Genomic DNA, 18,160 nt, shown 5'->3' on the forward strand with positions numbered 1-18,160 from the left:
GGTATGATTTTTCTTTGGTTTGCCATTTAAATTAAAAAAAAAAAAAAGAAAAAAAAGTACCACAGGGATATTAAAGCCACAAAATGAGTGTGTCCACCATCAGCATTTGTTTGAGCTTAGAGAGCTTGACCTAGTCCCCCGCCCATCAGCTGTTCTGACTTTAACACACTGTATACACAGCACTCCATCGACCCCAACAGCACGTCTGAAAAATCCAGCCTTGCATTCTGTGCTCCTGTCTCCATAATCAATTATTTACGCAAATTGTATAATCAAATTCCTAATATTCATTGACAGCTTTAAACCAGAGATGATGAGTGAGGCCTCCTCTAAAGCATACCCTGCTTTATCATTATTTTTGACTTTAATGGGGACCATTCATTTCTAAACTGTTGAAGTCCATAAAGTCATCATAAAAGTGTTTACAGAGGGTGTGTGCATCTTTGTCCGGTCTGAATAAATCCCAGAATAAGTTTTCTTATTAAATAAGTTTATTTTCAAGAGCAATGTACAATTTGCAAACAAATGTAAACAGGGATATCTGCCAGTGTGTGGCGAGAAGGTGAACTACAAAAAGCTTGAGACAGTAATAGAAAACAAACGAGCGTCAACTTCTTCCCCAGGCTGCAAACTAGATCTGACCTCCGGCTAGCCGGGATAGATTCTGGGAAAGCACTGCTGAATGAGACACGTCCTCACGGCTTTTTGTTCTGTCTTCCAACTGATGGCCGAGACTTGAACTGTACTTATTTTTGCTCAAAGCGCTGAAGTTTCACTTTGATTTCAGACCTTGGCTCAAAGTAAGCACGTCAGAGGCTTTTAGTTTCAGGAAATCTGCCTCGAGTCATTTAAAACACTGCAATATTAAATTTATCTGTACTGCAAAAGAAATTACAACCAAAAACAATAAATATGGTAACCAGTGCTAATCCTCAGTTCTTAAATGCTATAACTTAGTATAAAACACACATGAAAGGAACTAATGCTCATTACAAACTAGCTGAAATCTAAACATATCATTTTTTTTATTTTTTAGAAGAGGTAATCTTTAACCCTAAGCTGAGACGAATTTGTCTGTCCTGAAGCTGTAGTAACATCTCACACAGCCTTCCTCACAGCCCGGCATCCTCTCCTGCTCTTGAAACCCGAACATTTAGAAAATCTGCCAAACGGTGTCCTTGAACACGTTCTTAAAAAAAGAAAAAGGACACTGAGAGAATGGAGTCTAACTTGAGAGAAGTAGCCCCTACGATATGCGGTAAAAATGGGACGAACAACGCACAGGCGCTCTCTGCTGCTCCGAGAGGAGAGGATATGATGGCAGAAGAAACACGGCGAGCAGGAACTGTGGTGGAGGAGAGGCGGGGCCTTTTTCATTTTAGGGCTGACAGGCGTTTCGACAGCGATGGCTTATAGAAGGAGAGAAGGATGAAGAAAAGTGGATGGAGGAGGAGGAGGAGGGTAAACAGCTAAATGCACAGACTCTCTGGGGAGCTTATCTGAGTAGATGGGAAGAGGGAGAAACAAGACGAGGGGATGGTACAGGATGTGGTGGGGGTGAGTGGATGAGGAGGAGGAGTGGATGGGGCAGCCGGTGGGGTGAGAGCAGGCTACCAGTTAAAGGAAATGCATGCTGCTCCGCTCAGGGAGGAGGGAGCAGCGGCGGCGGCAGAGACGACCCTTCCACCTCTTCCCCGTTGGGGCAGAAAGGAGACAGCGGGCATGACGTTTGCCTCCTCAGTCTTTCCGTACCCTCCTCTTTCTCACTGCTTGTTTGTGGCTCTCTTCGGCAACGTCTCCTTCATCCTTCATCTGCGAGACAGAAAGCGAAGCGTCAGCTTTGATGCTGGAGCTGTACCACAGCACTCGTGCAGCTGACACGTTATTAAAATGTTAAAAGCTTTATGAGGTGTTGGGGACATGTCAGGTTGAGAGTTATTGGGCAGTTTTGACCATAAAGCCCGTCTTGCAAACGCAAACGACAGTTCCCAAGTGACCTGTAAGATTAAAGTTTTATTCTAGTGGCTGTGTTACAATTCTGCAGCAATGTCGAGTTTTATTTGGTTAAAAGGTGAAGAAACAGGTGATGTGTACTGTATCAAAATCTCTGTTCTTTGTGTAGCTAAAAAATAAAAAACCTGTCAGATGTATCGCTGTCAGCTGAAGTGAAGTTTGGAGTTTGAGGCTGTTTGGATTTTCATATTTTGCCCCCTTAGGGTTACTGCTGCTTGCACCGCTCTGAGCGAGGACATTAGCCCCTCATTAAGGGATGCTTTGGACTACCGGCCCACCTCTACTGCAGGATAAAGAGAGCCCCAGACAGCAGCAGACTCGAGTGTGCCAATAACAAACGTGGAGACAGGCTGAGAGACCCTGAGTGATCCAGAGGCAAGCTTCCACCAGTTCAGCTACGGAAAATCTGTTGGATCTACTTTCTCTAAAAACATATTTTGATCTCATTTCAGTCATCTTGTAAACAGAGAGTGAGTTTGGGCTTTTAGCAGCACAGTGAGACAAATCAAAACAGTCACTGCATTAATGGCTGTAATACCTCCACAATTTAAGCAACTGTTTCTGTTCAACCCCTTAAATTAAAGCTAAACTTAAGTCACATCTTGATAGTTTCATTTTATCCTCTTCTGGTGGTAAATAGAAAGAAAATATGTCAAAGACTTGAGAAGTTCCCTGACTGCACAGTTGTTAATTTTTTATCATTTCCCCCTGTTGAACAGATGACACCAACCTCATCTTCTAATGTTCTCCCTGGAGCTTTGCTTTCGTCTTCTCCTTCCTCCTCGTCTTCTTCCTCCTCCTCCTCCTCTTCATCATCGTCACCCTCTACATTGTCCCCTCCTGCTTCTGCATCCTCCTCGGCTTCTTCTGTTGCATTAGGGAAAAAAAACAAAGAGGACAGTAAGGGGAGAAAATATGATCCAGAACAGTGCAGTATAAATGTAGGTGAATGTGTGTCACCTGCAGCTGGTGCTGCTTCTGTAGCTTCAGCTCCTTTGTCTTCCTCCTCTTCCTCCTCCTCCTCTTCTTCCTCCTCTTCCACATCAGCCTTGGGCGGATCCACCTTTTTGTACACGTAGTCATCATCCGATTTCTGGGATGCAAATACGAGACATCACAGCAAAAGTCAGGAAGCTGCGCCTATGATCTGAAGTCTAAATTAATGTTTAGCAGGGTCTTAGTACCTTTGGCCAGCAGAAGAGCACGAGCAGTCCCACAGGCAGGCCTACTGTCAGTATGTAGATCACCCAGAGCCACGGCCGCTCCTCTGCTGCCATCATCAGCTGAGCAAAAATCCCTGGCTGTTGAGATGGAGGGAGAGACAAAGAGTAAACCGTGAGAACTTCTGCACAGAAACGTGACAGCTCTGTGGTACGTCACACGCACACAGCAACCCCGCACACGTGCTCCTGACCTCGTTAGCACTGGCCACCAGTTTCTTCAGCCCCCAACTGTCAGACGCCCAGCGGTCAGCAACCTCCTTGTGAGAGGTGATAATAAAGTTGTCAAAGTAGATATCTGAGGTCATGGACCACAGCTCCAGTCCCAGAGCCTTGAATGGTGTCATCCTGAACGGCTGGAGGTCCTCAAAATAGTCCGGGTTAAGGATCTTACGAGGCTTCCACACTCCCTTAGGAGACAACACAAAGCATGGAGGATACAGTCAGAAGGAACCACAAATACAAATATACTGGCCAATGCTGTTTTGCTGATAAGATGTACTAATAATACACATTAGCAAACATCACGGTTTTAGCTTTTGTCTAGAGATAAAAAATAATAAATTAATTTTAAAAAACTATGAAAATCGTAAAGTACCAGCCGTGCAGGGGCAACTTGGTGGACACTGTGACATAAATTTAAGTTATGTGTATAAAACCACAGAACAATAGTTACCTGATAGTTAGGATTGTCCACCAGGGGGGCTTTCCACTTGCCCTTGTACTGAGGATTGTTGATCATGGGACGCTTCCACACCCCGCAGCCAGGAGCCGTCTCACAGGCTGGGTTAGGGATCTGCGGCGCCTCCCATTCTCCATCCATCTCCTCGTCCCTAAGGAAACACAGCGACAAGCTGTCACCCTGAACCATTCCTCATTCCAGTTAGCATGACTGTAAGACCACGGTGAAAGAGTTTGTTTACCAATCTTCTGGTTTCTCTGCATTGGGGTCAGGGACAAACTCCGACTCATCATCCAACCAGCCCTCAGGCTTCAGTGCATCAGGGTCTTCGATCTTTGCAGGTGCATCCTCATCCCTTTGTTACACACATACAGCAGGGTTTGTTATTTGCTAATATGCTTTTACATTTCAGCTCTTTTACCCAATAAAGACCCCATCTGATGACCTCCGCTGTACTCCTAATGTTGACACACAATATATATCAAAGATGTGGTTTAAAGAACAACAAAATAGTTTGTCCAAGCTTAGCTGCAAAGACAGAGACCAATGAACAAAATGGACAGAACTGAACTTTCAAAATAAGAGCAAGGAAGAGTTTTCTGCCTGTCAATTGTAGATGGTGTTGTTCTGACAGATAGCCAGACTGAGAATAACTGAACATTTTCGCTCATCAGTTCTAGCCTCAACTTGTGTGTCATTCTGTACACTAGTATGGAGACTATAGTCACCAGTCATCGGGCTTCACAGCCTCTGGGTCGGGAATCTTGGCCCTCTCGTCCCAGTCGTCTGGCTTGGAGTCATTTGGGTCGTCTATCTCTTTGGGTGGGTTGACCGGAGGCACCATGTCCTCCAACAGGTTGCCACGGCTCACGCTCGACTGATCGATAAACAGCTCGTAGCTGTTGTCCGGGTTCAGGACTGATGCCAGACAGAAGTGACCAAAGTAGAAGAGTAGAGTGGATTTTAATGTCATCTGATGAAATCTGAGTCTTACTCCAAAATGAGATCATTCTACAAAACAACACTGAGTGCTAAATGTCTTCAAATTAGCTACATACGCAGCGTGTAGAGGTGAGTCTTCTTGTCAGTGTAGAATTTCTTGAGGTCGACGTCGGCTCTCTTTGCGTGCTTCTCCTCCATGTCTCTGTTCAGAGGATTCTTGTGGCGGAAGATGAAGTGCAGCTTGTAGTCCTCGCCACATTTGTCCGGTCCAAACATGATGGTGTAGGGTGTACGGTCATGGAACTGCTCCTGTAGTGCAGAACAGAAAAAAAATACTTAAGCATTTGGTGGATTAGAGAAATTCACCCAATTCTACCACAAATATCAGATTACAGCACAGAAATCTGGAGGTTTTGCTAATTATGGTGGATTATAAAACATGTATACAAACCAGGTTGAGACTGCCAGTGTCGGAAAGCAGTTTGATGTATGCTCCACCACAGTCGATACCATCTTGGAAATTAACTTCATACCTACGACGCCACATAACAAAACTGTTTAATGGGTCCAGGTTGCGACTTCTCTACATAACGAGGGACAAAGTGTGAACTCACTGAATGACCAGAGGTTCATCCTTGAACACAAAGGGTTTGTCCAGCATTGCAGAAATGGCGTGGTGTTTAGCCCGGGACTTCAGCACCAGGCCCTGGTCTCCTGGAACCTTGTTCTCCTTCAGCTGCTCCACAGCCCACTTCCCTGCAGCCACAGACACGGTAAATGGACAGTAACACTTATTATTATGGACGATTCTCTCTTTTGAACAAGTCTGAGTTTTATTTTTACTGCCACAGCTTTTAGTCCTGTGGGTTATATGGTAACGTTTTTCATAAAAGCCTACTTTTTGGGATGTGTGGTGGTGCTCACTGTGTGTCAGACAGCTTTAAGAGGACCAGTTTCTGGCTCAGGTATTGTAACCTCATGCTGCAGCAGTTATGTTGCCAAATGAAGTACAATTAGCACCAGAAAGAAAAGGTGGCCAATACTATACAAGTTAGACCAACTATTATAAATATCATCATCATTTAAAAGCATAATTTCTGCAGGTTTTAAGAAGTTACATTTAATAACTGACTGAGCGAATTTTCAGTCAGTTATTTAAAAACTGCCAACCAGTCCCATTGGTTAGAAAATTTGTTGTGAAGAATCAAGCATTTTTGCCATTTTGCCGATATGACAAGATCGAAGTAGAACTAAACGCAGAACCCAGAGGAGTCGGATTTCCTTTTGGAACCACTGAAGTCGCCCCCTGTTGGCTATGAGAGAAAAGGCTGGTTTAGGTACTAATTTGAGCGCTTACATATGTTACAATGAGCCTGACTTAAAGCGTGGTTTGCTTTGATTGTTATAGGCTTAATTGATAGTTTTGTTTAGTACTTTCAATATACTTGCGTTACTTTGAATTTAATGCAACTTAAAATACGATTTTCAGACCTTTCAAACAATGGAATCATGTATGAGGAATACGTGATGTGAGGAAAACGCCCACACGCATCTTGAATAGGAGGAAGAGAACAGCAACAAACCGTCATATTTGGCGACGTCACCATCCGCGTCCTCCTTCACTGTTTTTGACAGCTGCCATCTGTGGAGATCAACATCATGAAACAAACACTGAAACAAACACACACACACACACACACACACACACACACACACACACACACACACACACACACACACACACACACACACACACACACACACAACACTCTTTGATCCGCTAAATCTCTGTGGGAGACCATATAATAAGTTTGGGCTGTATTTTGGAAGTTTGTGTGTTAAACAATACCTGTCCAGTGAACCATCATCAAATGTCTCTGCAAAGTACACATCTCCAGTGGGAACAGGAGTCCTGTATGTTACCTGGTGATATAATAAAGGATACAATAAGAGGCTTTGCAGCCATCAAATAATCTTCTGATTCAATTCATTTTACTAGATTTCCTGATTTTTTGCTCTGCTCCAGACCTGGAAGGAGACATTGGAGTCAGTGTCCTTCTCGCTGGCTGTGCTCTTGCTGTGCGTCTCTTTAACCTGCTCGCTCTCATCCTCCGCCATCAGGACCTTTAACTCTTCCTCATCTAAGCCCATGTCATCATCGTCGTCGTCAACGACGACGTCTGAAACATCGGCCTCCGACTGCTTCTCGTGGGCCACCACAGCTGCCACAGCCAGGGTGGATAGAAGCAGCAGCAGGAGCCACGTCCAGCCTTTTTCCAATTTCATCTGTAGCAGGAGGGTTACAGAAGTGTGAGATAAGTGATGTGCATGGTGTTAGAGCCAGAGTAAAAAAGGGTGCGGGAGGGGGATGGGAAGAAGAGGCAGGTGTGAGTGAGATGGATTTTATTTATGGAGAACAACGGGGAGTGTGTGTGTGTCGTGTCAGGGATAAAAATAGAGGAGAGACAAGTGGGTGAGGGTTAGAGGGGAAAAAAAAAAAAAAAACTACAGACATGGAGGTTACATTAGGACACAATCCTACAAGATCAGGGACGTGTATCTTCAGATCATGACTCTTAAAATAAAAAATCTGCACATTTTCTGCTGTGTTTTTCCACCAGAAGAAACGCCTTAGGAGCAACACCTCTACTTCACTACACATCTTTTAATATCTTTCTTATTTTTTGCAGCACATGCACAGTATGAATACGCATTTGAAATCTAAACGGTGGCGATTTAGCATGCTGAACATCAGCTTCAATAACCTCCCATTGATCAGCCCACACCCGCTCGCTCTTGTTGCGAGCAGCAGGAAATGAAAAGCATCACTGGAGACAGCACAGCGGCATGCTTTCCCTTAATTCCTAATTAAGTTTAATTCCCAAACTGGTGTTGTTCTGTTTGCTAACAACAGAGTGCAGGAGGATCAAAAGGATTGTGATGAACATAAGGGAGAGATGATGAAAGAGCAGCATAATGAAAAAGCTGTCTTATCTTTAAAGGCATTGTGCTGTTGCTCATGTGTTTGCATCTTTGGACTGAAAGCGAAGCTCAGTTTGAAAGAGAGCTCAACATTTAAAAATCAGGTAAGTTTGATGGGGTGTAACCATTCTGTTTTATCACGGTTTCATCTTCCCCTGTTGTGACAGCCATGTGGAGATGCTAATGCCTGGTTGAAGTGCGCTAGTCTGGTTAAAGGTGTGATGTTTAATGAACGTTGAGTTAACGAGTAAACTGAAAATATAGCAGAATAAATTAGTTTATTCTGCCTGAGCAACTGATCAGGCTTATGGTAAAAATAATTAAATTGAATAGGAATGCACCAAAGATATGGCCCAGATCCTCACTCAAAAAGCTGGATGGGATATCCGCAACAAACAGCCCATAAACAGCCCAGTTCTATGTCCTGTATTTATGCTGAAGAGCTAATTTAGACTGGGGGAAGTTAACAGCAAAGGTTCAGCAGTCTGGAGGTATTTCACACCTTCAACATCAACTGATTTTCTTCATGTTTGAATATATTTTTTATTCAACTAGAAACTGTGGTACCAGGATCAAGAAGCTCAGCAAAGACTCATTTGTTTACTATACCTCTGTACATTTGTTCAGAGAGACATTATATTTGGTAGAAGCTAGGAGGACACTGGTTCCACTGTTGTGACTTGTTGTGAAACACTCGATGCACAATTTCAGCTGAACAGTAAAAGGTCTCAGACAGAAAAGAAATGGAAAACTACCAATACATTTTAAAAAATATATATTGTTTGTGTTGCGCCTGATGTCATGCATTATTCTTCTCACTGAAATAAAAGGAGTCAATTTCTAAACTAAATTATCAGCTTTTATTAGCAAATTATAAAATCTTGTATGAATGTTCCTAAGTTTATTTTAAAACGTCAGTATATCAGAGTTAAGTTGAGCTTGATGTTGCCTTAGCACCGAGAGAATGATTCCTAGTTTCCTTCACACAATGAGAAATACAGCACAATCAAATACTGGCATTAGATCAACGCTCAATTAGATCAAACCCTATCTGCAGACATGTGAGGTCTAGTTATTTATCTTGGAACTGGAAAAATTTGGATTGGAGCACCACTAGGTAAGCCACTTCCCCACTGGCTTCCCTTTTCAAACCAAGGAGCTACACCCATCTTTTATTCTGTCTATGGTTTGGGGTTTTAGGCTTCAGGTGTCTCAACTTGGCCTGTCATGCTAATACTCTGCAAGGACACATCGACCATATCTTACCTGGTGTCAGTCTATCAGTTATGCAGGTAACTCCCCCTTTAGCAAACAGATTTATTACTGGACATAATCTAGTACTCAACAGCTGTCATTATCTTTACCCCACAGTCACGCTTCAGTCCTCCTGCTGAAGTGTGCAGGGGCTATATGCCTTATCAGCATCTGGTTGACTCTAAACAGCGCCAATGTGACATTTTTCCATTTATAACCATTGTCATAACACACGTTTACACAATAGGAATAAAAAAAAAAAACTAAAAAAATAAAAGGTCAGAGGCGCTAACATGGCTGCCACCAAACACAGCAACGTCCAGGCTCTTTCAGAGAGCGGCTCTGGCTGCAGGAGCTGCTCGGCTAGCTGACGTTAGCGCGCCAGTCACAAACGGCAAACGTTAGCACAAGATAAGCTCAGCCAGAAATAAACTAACGGGCTCGTACCAGGAGCCCGGTAATTCAACACACACTGGTGTTTAAATTAAAAGATGCTAATAATTAATTTGAAAGCAAAAGGCCGCCGAATATCGCATTCTTCGGTTGCAGAAATGAATGAACAGCAACGGTTAGCTGGCTACATTAGCAGTGATGTCGCACAGGGAGGATGGAGAGAGATTGAATGAGCGCAAACAAACCTTTGCGCCTTCTGGATATCACGGAGAAAAGAAAAAAAAAACTCCGTCGATGAAAACTGCTTCTCCACGCAAAAACACGGGAAGAGTTATGTGGGGTGAGCCCGCTGAATACTACTAGGATACAGTCGAGGAGAGCACGGTTATCTGCTGGAGGAGATGGACCGTGGATGACAGCTCGGCCCGGATAACGGTGCGCCGCTGAGGACAGGTTCCTTTGCGACTGAGCATGCGCACCAGGGTGGCTGGAAGCGTAAAGGGTGCATTCAGGCACCGCAGAAATTAAGAGCATAGCGGTATTCATAAGTATGAAATGACTGAAAAGGAACACTCAGCATTAAACACATAACTAAACAAATCTTGAATATTGAATATTTAAAAAAAAATGTAAATGAATACATATATAAATAAAAATAGCTTACAAATTACACAAATGAAAAAGCTTAATGACATTATTTAGAGAAAAATACATTTCTCTAAATAATACATTTATTAATACAAAATTTAGAGAAAAAAGTAAAATAAACAAGTTCAGAGCTCTTTCTTGTCTGTCAGGGTAAAGGTCAAGCTAACAGATGATGTGAAGGAGGAGTCTCCATGAACTATGATTTGCAGATTAAACTGTGACCTGAGAGTAGGGAGGAGTTAGAAGAGAGTCTGAAAGGGTGGAGGTATTCTCTGGAGTGAAGAAGAATGAAAATCGGAAAAACCAAGACTAGAACAGGGAGGCAGACCTAATGGTGAAGACAGAAGAAACCAAAGCTAGTGAAGGTAGATTATTTTAAATATGACATATAACATAATTTCCTCTTGAATGAATAAAGTATTTTGATTCCTGGAGTCAACCATCCAAAGCAACACATGAAGAAGAAAGTGCAGGTAGAGGGGATTTAGACACGTGTTAGTGATGATTTGTGGTAGAAAGACAGTAGCAAGAATGAAAGTGAAGGCTTTCATGATGGTATGAGACCTGCTGTGAAGGTGGTCCTGATAAAAAGACAGGAAGCCGAGCTGGAGGTGGAGTTAAACATGCTAAAATTTTCATTGTGAGCCTCTAGGATGGACAAGATCAGAAATGAGTACATCAGAGGGAGAAGTCAGTTTTGGAGCAGTTAACAGACAAAGCTAAAGAGGCAGGCTGGGATAGTTTGGACTTGTGCAGAGGAGGGCATTGAAGATGGAGCTGCCAGGCATGAGGAAAAGAGGACTCTCACCTGGATGACTGAGAACCTTCACAGACATTTCTATCAAATATATTTCAGTGTAACTGAGTGGCAAAACATGAATTTTATTATTATTTTTCATGCATAACATAAAACAACATTTAAAGAATGGAATATCCTCATACTAAATACATTTTGCCCATTTTTTTTATTGCTTTGTAATGTGTTTTCCAAAATTTCCAAATTCCTCCAAAACAATAAAAAGCAGCTACTGAGAGCTATAAAGGACAAGCTTTCAATATGTCACTAAAGGCATCAAACCATCACACCGCGCTGGGATTTCAAAATAAAAGACCCGTATCAATAAATTCTACGCCCAACATATCAAAAATAATGAAATACGACACAAATAAAGATTCTAAATTAATTTAAACGAGTTTAATAAAATACTTAATATTAATAATTTTAGATACGCCAATTATTTTAAAAAAATATATCATCTAGCCGCTTTTACGTTCACGTGTCTTCTGCACTTCCGGGTTAGAGTTTAAAAAAAACATCGATGGCGGCCACATGCTTTTTGGAACGGTGAATTAGATCAGTATATTATAACAAAAACAGAATGAAGGACACACCGCTGTCCAACTGCGAGCGGGACTTCCTGCTTAAAGCCATCGAAGAGAAAAAGGTGGGTGCGATAATCAGCACGCGCTGTTATGTGTGTGTGTGTGCGCGCGCGCAGCCTGAGGATTTAACATGATGGTCATATATCAGTGTCCTATCCTGGCATCGTTGCTCTGTTTTAGAGAGGATTTATGTGTGCCTTACCATAGCACACCTACAGGCTTTCATCCGCACTCATGGGTCCTGTTTCTGTTCTCTTCCTTCAGCGCCTGGATGGACGGCAGACCTATGACTACAGGAAGATTAAGATCAGCTTTGGGACTGACTATGGGTGCTGCTTTGTGGATCTGGGACAAACCAGGTGAAGCTGCAGCCACATGTTTGCAATCGTGTGCCAAACTGAGCATCTGTGTACACTGAGCTCTGTATTCACTGTACGGCTCCCCGCAGGGTCATGGCGCAGGTGTCGTGCGAGCTGGTGGCTCCTAAAGAAAACCGACCGAATGAAGGAATCATGTTCTTCAATATCGAGCTGTCCCCGATGGCCTCCCCGGGATTTGAGCAGGGAAGGTGAGGACGAACCTCACTCTTTGAATTCAGCTCATTCATTTATGTTCGCTGGAATATAAAGAAATAAGCTTGGGGTTTTTTTTTTCTATGGAGTGTAGGGACATTGTTCCTGAATTTAATTAGATCTGGTGACTGGAAAGCATCCATAATAAGCTTCCATGTTCTGAGGCCGTGGTTCCCAGTTGGATGAGGGTGGAGTACCAATTGGGTTGGGGATGTATGCAGCGGGAGACTGATAAAAGGACTGGTGGCACTTTTGTTTTGGTGAGGAGAAAGGTTACCATGAAACAACAGCTGTTCATCTATGTCACCACGAGCTGTGGTTAGTGACTGAGATTGTGGATGCCAGCGACAGACATGAGCTCCTCCAAAGGCCGTCTGTGCTCAGTCTTAGAGCCAGGGTGTGGAGCTCGTTCTTTCAGGAGGCACGCAGAGTACAGCTGCTACTCCTTCATAGCGTAAGGAACTAGCTGAGGTGGCTTGGGCATCTGATCTATGTGTCTCCTGCTCCTGGCTTCGAAGTGAGGTAATTAAGACTTGATCTACAGTAGCTACCTTAGCTTACCAACAATTCTGGTTTACATGGAAATATTATGTAAGAGGACCTCTGTGTTTGGAGAATGATAGCTGGTGAATTATAGATGACCTGTGCAGTTATTGTTAATCACAAGTTTCCAAGTAGTGGTCGTCCCCTGGGGCTGTCTGGTTCATTTAGACAGACTGCTGGTGCAGAGAGTGTAAATCATCTGTGGGGTTTTCTGTGTTTCCAGACAGTCTGAGCTGTCAGTGAAGCTAAACAGACAGCTGGAGAGATGCCTGAGAAACTCCAAGTGCATCGATACAGAGTCTCTGTGTGTGGTGTCTGGAGAAAAGGTAACACATACACACAAGACAGACACGAAAGACAGAGAGAAGCTTTATCTATTGATGATGATGATGATGATGATGATGGTGGTGCTGCTTGCTTGCGGGTCTCTAGGTGTGGCAGATCAGGGTGGATGTTCACACACTGAATAATGATGGAAACCTGATGGATGCCGCCAGCATCGCCGCCATCACCGCTCTGTGCCACTTCAGGCGCCCTGACGTCAGCACCCAGGGACAGGAAGTCACAGTGGTGAGTCAGCAGCACCACAGCAGGTGGTGTCTGAGCTTCCCTGGACCTGCTGGGAGAAAATTGATGATGTTATTGTTTTCATGAGAATTCTGCTTTATGTTAGCTGTATTTTTTTTTTTTTTTAAATTTCTGTCTTCAGTACAGTCCAGAGGAGAGAGACCCCATTCCTCTGAGTATCTACCACATGCCCATCAGCGTCAGCTTCGCCTTCTTCCAACAAGGGTAAAACACTGCTTCTCACAAGATTTCTTCTCCTCTGTATCAAAATGTTAATGTCATGTTTACAGGTGCAGCAGGTTTTAGTTAACTCAGTATATTCAGTAGTGTTTATAGAGAGTCACTTCAGACCTCCACCAGCACAAAACTCGTGGAGGGGCAGCCCTCATCAGCCTGCCACGACCAGCTGGGGAGTGAGAGGAAGCTCAGTGCATTGAGGCATGAAGACAGTGCCGTGGTTGCTGGTGTTACACGGGCCAGGGTATTTCAGAAACTGCTGATCTTCTTTTCCCACATGCAAAAACATCACCTGGTCTGACAGCACCTTGATTTCTGCTGTGACATTTGCATGATAGCAACTGAATTTGGGGTAAACGATGTGAAAGCATGAATCCACCCTGCCTGTGATGGTGTGATATTATGAGGGACCTTTTTTTTGGGAAACTCTGGGTTCCTCAGGAACAAATGTGCATTGTTTCAACTCCACAGCCTGCCTGAGGGTTGTTGCTCAACATGTTTATGATCAGTGCACACATGATAAAACTCAGATCATCTCAACCTGATACTGGCGAGGTGTACCTAATAAATTTGCCAGTGAGAGTGAATATAAATTTGACTTTAGCGGCACAACTGAGTGCGTGTTCAGGGTCACCTGATCCAGCCTCAGCATTTAACTGTAGTAACATGCAGGTGATCAGGAGAGTAACTTAACTGATCTCGGGCTGTTTTCTTAAAACAGTCCTCTTATTTTCTGCTGACCTTCTGAGTACCTGCAGGTGACCACTTGTTTGAACATTAACCTTCCTCATTGTTTCCCTGCAGCACTTACCTGCTGGTGGACCCGTGTGAGCGGGAGGAGCGAGTGATGGATGGCCTGTTGGTAATCGCCATGAACAAACACAGGGAGATCTGCTCCATCCAGTCCAGCGGAGGCATTATGCTGCTTAAAGAGCAGGTGAGCTCCTTAAAAGCTCTTTGTTACTGTGAGTGAGTGAAAATGGGCTGATTTCCAAAAGGCATAAATTAAGAAATTAATTCTATTTTGTTTTTCTCAAAATGCAAAGTTTCATGAGGACTTATGAATGGGAGATATGACATGTGCTGAAGGTATCTGCAGCAGCAGAGTCTTTCTTGTTTGGAGTTTTCCAACTATTTGTCCTGCAAATGTTGTTGCATACACTCCCCGCTGAGGTCTGTCCACAGATTTTCTGTGATTAGGCCACAGAGGTCTGTAGACATCATGGCAGAACCTCATGAGGTTTAATTAAGATCTTTGTCCAGTTGTCTGATCTTCAGCTTTGTTTGAAACAGGCTGCTCCCAAAATCTGCTGGAATATAATTGAATCAGTTCATCCCTCTGCCAGTGAAATATTACAAGGCCCAAATGATTTTTTTTTTGCTTACTCTAAAATCAACAGATACTTGGCTGATATGTTGGTGAAATAACTGTTCAGTACAATAATTCTTTATCAGAGCAATAGATATTTTTCTGTGTTTTGTTGAAGGTGATGAGGTGCAGTAAGATAGCTGGTGTCAAAGTGTCTGAGATCACAGAGCTCATCAGTGAAGCCCTGCTGAATGACAGGAAAGCCAGGTGAGCAGAGACTTAGTCTCACTGCCAAACTTCAGTCTTAAACTAGAATCATTTTCGAAGCTAAATTAAAAACAGTGTATTTTCCTGTGTTCCTGTATTTAAAATGCGTATTTTAAATACAGGAAGGCCGGTGGAAAGTGTGGATTTGCAGAGTCCATGCCACAGGACCGAATCACAGCTCTGAAAAAGGACGAGACTCCGGTTGAGATGACAGATGTGACAGAAACAGCCAATGGCATTATCCAGAAGGGCGAAGCTGCACCTCAGACGTATCCTGAACCGAATTACAAGCTTGGATATAAAGCATATGAAAAGTGGGACACGGTGTCATGGCATTCTTTCAAATGGCCAGCAGGGGGCAATTGCCAAAAACAGATGCCACTTTTCACTGGATTTGTTACGTCTATAAATGCTTTTGTAATGAGTTAGTGGTCTTGGCAGTTTTAAGTCAACAACATGAATTTTATTTTTAAGGTTTATAACTGAATGACTACATCAAGATTTTATATACAGTCTGTGATATCAACAAAGAAAATGTGTTCACTTCCTTGTTCTTAGTCTCCTTAACCACACATGCTAGGGTGCCATCCCCAGTGGTGCCAGTCCCTGGTGTTGGACAGGTGGGGCAGGGGCTGCAGAACAGCTGGGGACTGGAGGAGGATGATGAAGATGATTATGAAGAGGAAAAAAATGACAACAGTGGTGACGAGCAAGTGGAAGAAGTGACAAAGATGGACGTGGGCGAAGGTGGTTTATTATTTATTTATTTGGACAGTTTGATGTAAAAGTCAGGTTTGCTGATTAGAGGAAAAGAATAAAAATGTGCTTGAACTGAGAGTTTGTTGTCTTACAGGAGATGTGGTTGAGATATCAGACAGTGAAGAGGAGGATGTGGTCATACTAAATCCTGAGGTGCCAGAAAAACCAAAGTAAGCACAGCTGTTCTTTTCTAATGAATGTAATTAACAGATAAATATTATTTTTATATTGATGTGGTTGTTCTTAATTCATTTTTTATTGCTCTCAGAACTACAGGCTCCAAGTCTCACCAGAAGGGGGCAGCAGCATCCAAGAAACGGCAGAAAAAATGAGGAACGACTGCAGATGGGGATTTGTTCCAAAACGTCAAAAGGTTTTATTATAAACACTGAGCTGGATTTCAACGAGTCCCACCTGAAGTGACTGCAGCTCAGAAATAAAACATTAACTTGATGTTTGTAACTGTTTCAAACAAATGTACAGAAAGTGAAAATGTTAAAAGATAGTTCATCTGTGCACACCAGACTTTTATATTTCAGTTTGTTTGCAGGGATGTATTTCCTACGTCGATTTCAAATAAAATTAAATAGCTTTTTTTCTAACAGCGTTTCTGGCTTCATCTAATGGGTTTTATGAATGATAAATGCAAACTGAGAATCTGTAAATATCCTAACATCGTTTCAATGTGTAAACTAATTAAAGTAAGCACGTGTTGTCAATGGAAGACATTTACAATTATGATAATGATAAGGAGTAGCAGCTGGAGAGAAGTAAAAATTTAGGTTCCACCGAGATTTGAACTCGGATCGCTGGATTCAGAGTCCAGAGTGCTAACCATTACACCATGGAACCACCGTTGTGACACAATGAGAAGGTTTGATCGATATAGACAACATGATGGCATTTCGTTAAAGTCTATAAAACTACTTTTCCTCACTGAGAACGATACAGATTTTCTGAAAAAGAAAAGAAAAATGTTCTTGCTTCATTAAGCAAGTTAGCTGAAGTTAGTTAGCATACTTGTGATGAGCTAGCCCCGATATGGACTAGCATGCGAACAAAACCTCGATAAATGGAAGAAAACTGCCGGATGACCAGATGTTTGTATTAGCGAATTGCTTGAAACAACATAAAAGAAAATAAAGTTGGCCCGTACGGGGATCGAACCCGCGACCTTGGCGTTATTAGCACCACGCTCTAACCAACTGAGCTAACCGGCCACGTTGAACCTGCCCATCAGTCATACTTAAATAACTCACACGTTTCATAACAAATGGCAGCTACATAGCACCTCTGTGGCGGATGTTAGAACACCACTCAAACCGCTAATGCGAAATCACATTTAAATCAGTTTTTAAATCACTTTTGGTCCTACACCCTGGTGTTCACACTTAAATGTAGGCTGTTGAGTACTGACTACAGATTTTTGGTTATGTGCTGAAAGCTTTAAACCATTTACATTTTTTTCTGATGGCTTAAGCACATTATTTGTAACTATTGGCTATTTTTGCAAAACTCTACACACAAATAAGAAAACCCTTCACCAAATCAGCAAAACATTGTAGTTTTCTTGTAAAAGCTAATAAACCTTGCTTAACTCTCCAGTTAAAAATAAGAGTTGCTCACTAAATTTTATCACACACATATTATGCAAAAAGTGAGCGCGAGGGCCCTCGGTGCGCCCCCTTGCTGCTGCTGCTCAAACTGAACCTGTCGAAAGGGGAGGGGGCATGCTGCTTCCAAATAGTGCACATTTCATTCATAATATTGTCAGTGCAAGCCCATTATGTGTTAACTATTTCCCTGAGTTGTGTGAAATCTCAAAAAAACAAAAAACAAAAAACCTCTACAAACCTAATCTGTGCACTGAAGTGTAGGTCTGTTAGGTTATGTTGTGGGGTTGGGTGTTGATACTGGAGTGCAAAATTACTGATGGAAGATGGACAAGAAAAGGTCAAAGCCATCAGGTCCTCGGTTTAGAAAAAAAGAGAAAAGATTCCATTTGGATACTCTCTATCTCTCACTATGTAAAATATTTATCTGGTTAAATCCAGTATGGTTTCGACAACAGTTTTCACAATAAAATATGTCAATGTGCAATCCTTAATATGTTTTGTGTGTGTGTGTGTGTGTGTGTGTCGGGGGGTAGGGGGGCAGGGGACAACAGAGGGAGTGTGTGGGCACCAAACAGGCTAGGACACCAAACACTCCTGGCTGTATGCATTTTGTCCATTCCTAAGTTGTGAGTCTTCACCAGCCAAATATATGAATCACTCGAGCTAATGTAAAATTTGCAGTTTCTTTCTTTATTGAATAAACTCTGGCCAAGGGAACCAGTGAGACAAAATCCAAAATACTGTTTTTAGTTATCAACATTTGAAATGATGAA

The 18,160-nt window shown here is 42.6% G+C and overlaps 2 protein-coding genes and 2 non-coding genes across 4 annotated transcripts; 1 reads left to right on the forward strand and 3 right to left on the reverse strand.

Annotated features, from left to right (window-relative positions):
- Window positions 1-473: 473 nt before the first annotated feature.
- Window positions 474-9,969, reverse strand: clgn (calmegin). Its single transcript, XM_026169847.1, has 15 exons — window positions 9,732-9,969; window positions 6,886-7,143; window positions 6,707-6,780; window positions 6,441-6,499; window positions 5,472-5,613; window positions 5,309-5,390; window positions 4,974-5,166; window positions 4,644-4,833; window positions 4,157-4,270; window positions 3,910-4,066; window positions 3,428-3,643; window positions 3,198-3,314; window positions 2,974-3,106; window positions 2,744-2,880; window positions 474-1,812 (listed from the first exon to the last, which is right to left on the reverse strand). The coding sequence occupies exons 2-15, from the start codon at window positions 7,141-7,143 to the stop codon at window positions 1,738-1,740; spliced, it is 1,947 nt and encodes a 648-aa protein (XP_026025632.1). The 5' UTR covers window positions 9,732-9,969; the 3' UTR covers window positions 474-1,737.
- A 1,460-nt stretch (window positions 9,970-11,429) lies between these two features.
- On the forward strand, window positions 11,430-16,373 carry exosc9 (exosome component 9). Its single transcript, XM_026169850.1, has 12 exons — window positions 11,430-11,579; window positions 11,782-11,876; window positions 11,966-12,085; window positions 12,856-12,958; window positions 13,065-13,202; window positions 13,342-13,424; window positions 14,241-14,373; window positions 14,924-15,012; window positions 15,135-15,281; window positions 15,593-15,759; window positions 15,866-15,941; window positions 16,040-16,373. The coding sequence occupies exons 1-12, from the start codon at window positions 11,514-11,516 to the stop codon at window positions 16,101-16,103; spliced, it is 1,281 nt and encodes a 426-aa protein (XP_026025635.1). The 5' UTR covers window positions 11,430-11,513; the 3' UTR covers window positions 16,104-16,373.
- Window positions 16,374-16,551: 178 nt separating this feature from the next.
- trnaq-cug (transfer RNA glutamine (anticodon CUG)) lies at window positions 16,552-16,623 on the reverse strand. Its single transcript has one exon. It is a non-coding gene; the product is annotated as a tRNA-Gln (tRNA).
- Window positions 16,624-16,917: 294 nt separating this feature from the next.
- Window positions 16,918-16,991, reverse strand: trnai-aau (transfer RNA isoleucine (anticodon AAU)). The gene has a single exon. It is a non-coding gene; the product is annotated as a tRNA-Ile (tRNA).
- Window positions 16,992-18,160: the final 1,169 nt, after the last annotated feature.

This window comes from Astatotilapia calliptera, chromosome 6 (genome assembly GCF_900246225.1).
Source record: "Astatotilapia calliptera chromosome 6, fAstCal1.2, whole genome shotgun sequence".
NCBI lineage: Eukaryota > Metazoa > Chordata > Actinopteri > Cichliformes > Cichlidae > Astatotilapia > Astatotilapia calliptera.